We start from the raw sequence: 4,529 nt of genomic DNA, 5'->3' as shown, positions 1-4,529 counted from the left end.
TAAAAAAAATAAAACATAATCATAAAAGGGGAAGTTGGTGAAAAATCCCCAACCAAAACATTTATTTGGGTTCACTCCCTACCCACAAAATTGTGGTACTATGTCATACAAATTGTGGTACACTTCATGTGGAAATGTGGTACACTTCATGTGAAAATGTGGTACTAAAAAAGTACCCAGGGACTGAACACAAAAAAAAACGGCAGCTGGGGAGTTAAGTCCAATTTCCCGATCATAAAAAATAGATAATAATGGACAACAATTCATTCAATAAAGTTTCTTGAATTAATGTGTTAATGTAGAAGCCTATCGTCTCTACTCACATCTGTCTTCGATGGCTACGTTAGGCAGATGCAACATTCATGGCTTTGATTCCTCTCTAACTCCAAAGACCAAAACCCACTACAGAATCGTAGCCCTCTGTTCTTCCCATCCATTTTCGCAATCTTTCAGACCTGATTTTGGCCCCAGTTCCGAATTGTTTGCACATTCCAGGTCATCTTTTATGGCAATTACTACAGTGTAAATCTTTTATATCACTAAAAACGTTTGCTTCGGTTTGAATTTTTCTGGGTTTTTCTCTTTTAGCAACATTTTCAATCCAATTTGATGTTTTATAGATTTTCTTTTTAAAAATAAAAATAAAAAATCAGCCCTTATCTGACACAGGTTGAGTATTTCTTACCGGAAAAATAAGGCGCTGAAGGAATGGTTTCGGTTACCTGTGATTTCCTGTGTGATGGAAGATTGTTCTGAAGAGTATCCGGAACCAGGGCAGTCTTCTGGTTCAAAGAATTCCCAAGAGGTATAAATTTCCTTTTTTCATGTTTTATCGTCTTTTCTTTTTCGATTGGTGGGATTAGGAACGCTCTTGTGTATTAACTTCATACCCGTGCCCGTCCCGATGATTTTGCACAACGGAGTCACTAGCAGATATTTGTATAGCATGAAAGTTTGATAAGATTTGTGGCAAACATGGTTCGCCCTCGTGGGAACATCCCGAAGGCTAATGTTCCATTGATATTTCGCGGCGATTATCGTGGGGAATACTTTTATAATAAAAATATAAATAATTGTACAATTTGGAAAATTTTAATCGAAAAAAATTGGGAAAAATTATAGAAAACATTCAATAACAGCCGTGACAGTCGCGAAATCGGCATTCCGTTTCGCGACTGACCGTGAAATCGCAGAAATTTCAAAAAAAAAAAAAACGGCATAGTTACAGAGCCATTTTAGCCTGGAACTTTGTCGCGACAGCTATCGTTCCCGTTCCATGACCGCGACGGTAAACTATTGTTCTGGCAAAAGTAATACAAGTTTTATGACAAATACTATGTCAAGTTTTGTGGGAATTTGGATGGCTTTGTAATCACAAGAACTTGACAAATTTAGCTATAAATAGGGCCGTGCTCAAAAAATTTTAAAAACACAACCACAACCACAACAAAACAAGCAAGAAGAAATACTAGGCATATAGTTTTCTTTGGAGTGGTGTAATATTTGATTGGGTTAATATTTCTTTTGAATTATCTTAATAATAACAATACTATGTGTAACGTATCCAAGAAGTTTATCTTCAATAGTGTAAGGTTTTTATCTTTCGAAATTCTTATTATGCTCTGTGGTTGCAACTTCAGTTAATCTTCCGCATTAGAAGATATTTTTTGAGGTTGTCATTGCACAAGTTTCATTGCGTTGTGAGGAGTTTAGTACTCTGAAATTTGTTTTCTGAAACAAAACTTGTTTGGTGATATCAAACCTTTGCTGACACAATGTGAGATCTTCAACTAGTAGAAGGAATTAAGAAATTCTATATCTATATGAAGACGGAATGATTGTAAATTGTAATATAAACTGAGATTAATGAGAGTTTTAGTTCTTTAGCCCATAGTTGTAAAAGGTGCAGGCGCGAGGCCCTACCGGGTGACCTTGCTGCACCTAGGTATGCACCACACCCAGGCGCAGCGGGATACTCTCGCACGGGAAGCTTTTCTCAGGGGCGCTGAGAAAGGCTTTATTTAGAACATAAATTATTAGAGACGTCTCATATTTCTCTGTTTTTTTAAGAAAAATTAGGTTGTTATCGTCCCTGCCTCTGGGGATTTGGGCTGCATTTTCTTAATCTGTTTGGTCCGTAATATCAATGTTTGATGATTTGTTTCCGGTGATTTTTTGACACTTTATGTTACTCTGTGAATCTGTTTTACTCGGATGATATGCTCTCTTTGTTTGTTTGATGTGAATGGTTTTGTTATCGTCCCTGCCTCTGGGGATTTGGGCTGCATTTTTTTAATCTGTTTGGTCTGTGTTTGATCATTACTACATTTGATGTGAGGTAGCCAACTTTTTCATACGGGGTTAAGCATGAAACCCATGTATTGGAGCCAATAATGACCATTGGATCTGCACTTGGTAAATACTCAACGGTAGTATCTCATCAACCTCTTTTTTATCAACTATACCTAAGCTCCTTGATTTCATACTTTTAGGAAGCTGTTGTCGACCTCAAGCTCCCAAGAAGAAGTTTGTTGGCATCTTTTACATGTAATGCTTGTGGTGCACGATCACAAAGGTTAATAAACAGATTAGCTTACGAACGAGGGCTTGTCTATGTAAAGGTAAATTTGTTTTAAGCCATTCTACGGTGAGAGGATTTTGCGATTATCTGCCAAAAGTATTGACGTTTTCTTACCTTTCATCTCGTCATCTGGTTATACGTTTCAAGGCAGTAAATATATACCAACCACTGCTGAATATTGTTGAGTGAGTTGAAGAAAATATTTGGAGTGACCATTTGATGTATTCTCTCTGGATGTTGCGTTAAACTTTACTTTTTGTTTATTTTTCTCAGTGTTCAGGATGCTCCCAGTATCACAAACTAGTTGACAATCTTGGACTTGTGGTCGAGTACAACTTGCGCGAAGAAGCCGATTGGGATACAAGCACGAAGCAAGCTTAGGACCCACCTGTAGCATTTTGCCATGCTTGTAGGAGGCTGCGTCCTCATAAACGTTAGTGTTGGAACTTGGAACACAAGCACATCGACATGAGGTTGATATACTTGTAGCGGCAAAAAAATAAAAAAATCGTCGTAATACATCTCTGAGCTCGACTACAAGCCCCAGAATTTCGACTTTAACCAGATCCGAGCTCGACAACGAGCCTAGTTATAGAGGATGTGATCTGATCCATCGATGAAATTGTGAACTAATGTGCAATTTTAGTTGACGATGATTAATCAATTCCAATCCTATTTGGTTTTATATTTCAATTTCTGCTTTATGAATTATTCAATGTATATGTTTGTTTGTTTATTTTTAATAACACAAAGTATGTGTTTGTTCTGAAGTATTTATCATTCATGTAAAAAATAAATAATATCATTCACCAATTAGGCCTCTATAAAATAATTTTTCTGAAATTATGAATGTCACATTTTTTTCCATTAATAAAGTGACTCGCAAAAACCTATTTGAATCAATTTTATCTAAAATTTTGTATTAGCTAAAATATCTATTCTCTTGTATATTTTCATGAATTTATAAGATTACAAGGTATATCATACCCTATTTAATATCTAAAATTTAAAATTTATTTGTTCGAGTATATTATATCGAATTTCTAAAAAATATAGGAAATATTTTTATTCAAAATCATGATTCATAATTAAAGGAAATTTAAAAATAAAGTGATTTATTTTTAAAAAAATGTACATGAATAATCATGAGTATTTATTCCTGGAACCTTCGGAGCATAAGAACGTTATAAAGTTTTGTTGGAACATTGTAAGTTTTGATGAATAAATAAGGCTGCTGGTCCAATGGATAATTACAGAGTCTAACTTAACTGAATTCAAGAAAAATACTTAATATCCATGAGAAAAAGTTTTCTAAGAGTTTAACTAATTACCGAGATAAATTGATAGTGTAAAAGGGATATTGATAGACAAACTGATCTAAAGACAACTGATGGAGTCTAACTGACAGTTTATTTCAGTCGATCAGTCAACCCAAATCCAAACATTCTCTGAAAAATATCAATATACTCAGTTATTAAGAATAAGAACCCAGCTGAAATATCGGATAAAGTTTTCTATACAAACAGTCACTGATTCTCAACAAAATATCATGAATCACGCACATTACTAGAACATGTCAGAAAAGACGATGATATGAAAATAACGACATTTGTATTTGGAAATGGATATATGATTTAAAAAAATTATTGTCGGAGATAAAGTATATAAATAGTTCATTTTGACAAGCTTTTTAAGCTCTCCAACTCTGAATTTTTTGAATTAACTAATCTACAGTATCTTTTTTTAAAATCTTTCTGCGAGCCAAACTGATAAGAGCAAGCAAACACCAATAAGTTATTATCTTATCATTTAAGGATCAAATCGTGTTTAGAATTTCTCTTGAAATCTGTGTTATTGAGAGTAAGAAGTCTTGCTGCTCAAGTTGATTAAGATTGAAGTTTACAAAGAGTTTCAGTTAGGTTCCTACTGAAGTCAGTTAGGTTCCTCA

At 34.5% G+C, this 4,529-nt stretch overlaps 1 protein-coding gene across 2 annotated transcripts; it reads left to right on the top strand.

The window, feature by feature from the left end:
- Positions 1-277: 277 nt before the first annotated feature.
- On the top strand, positions 278-3,194 carry LOC140964009 (uncharacterized). 2 transcript variants are annotated; one of them, XM_073423488.1, is made up of 4 exons: positions 278-495; positions 670-805; positions 2,493-2,621; positions 2,855-3,194. In XM_073423488.1, the coding sequence occupies exons 1-4, from the start codon at positions 335-337 to the stop codon at positions 2,960-2,962; spliced, it is 534 nt and encodes a 177-aa protein (XP_073279589.1). In that variant the 5' UTR covers positions 278-334; the 3' UTR covers positions 2,963-3,194. The 2 variants fall into 2 exon arrangements, with proteins under 2 accessions (XP_073279589.1, XP_073279588.1); XM_073423487.1 differs by having other exon boundaries at positions 278-522.
- Positions 3,195-4,529: the final 1,335 nt, after the last annotated feature.

The sequence above is a fragment of the Primulina huaijiensis genome, chromosome 18 (assembly GCF_012295235.1).
Source record: "Primulina huaijiensis isolate GDHJ02 chromosome 18, ASM1229523v2, whole genome shotgun sequence".
Classification (NCBI taxonomy): domain Eukaryota; kingdom Viridiplantae; phylum Streptophyta; class Magnoliopsida; order Lamiales; family Gesneriaceae; genus Primulina; species Primulina huaijiensis.
The sequence above is the reverse complement of the archived record's forward strand: the minus strand, read 5'-3'. Positions and strand labels throughout refer to the sequence as shown.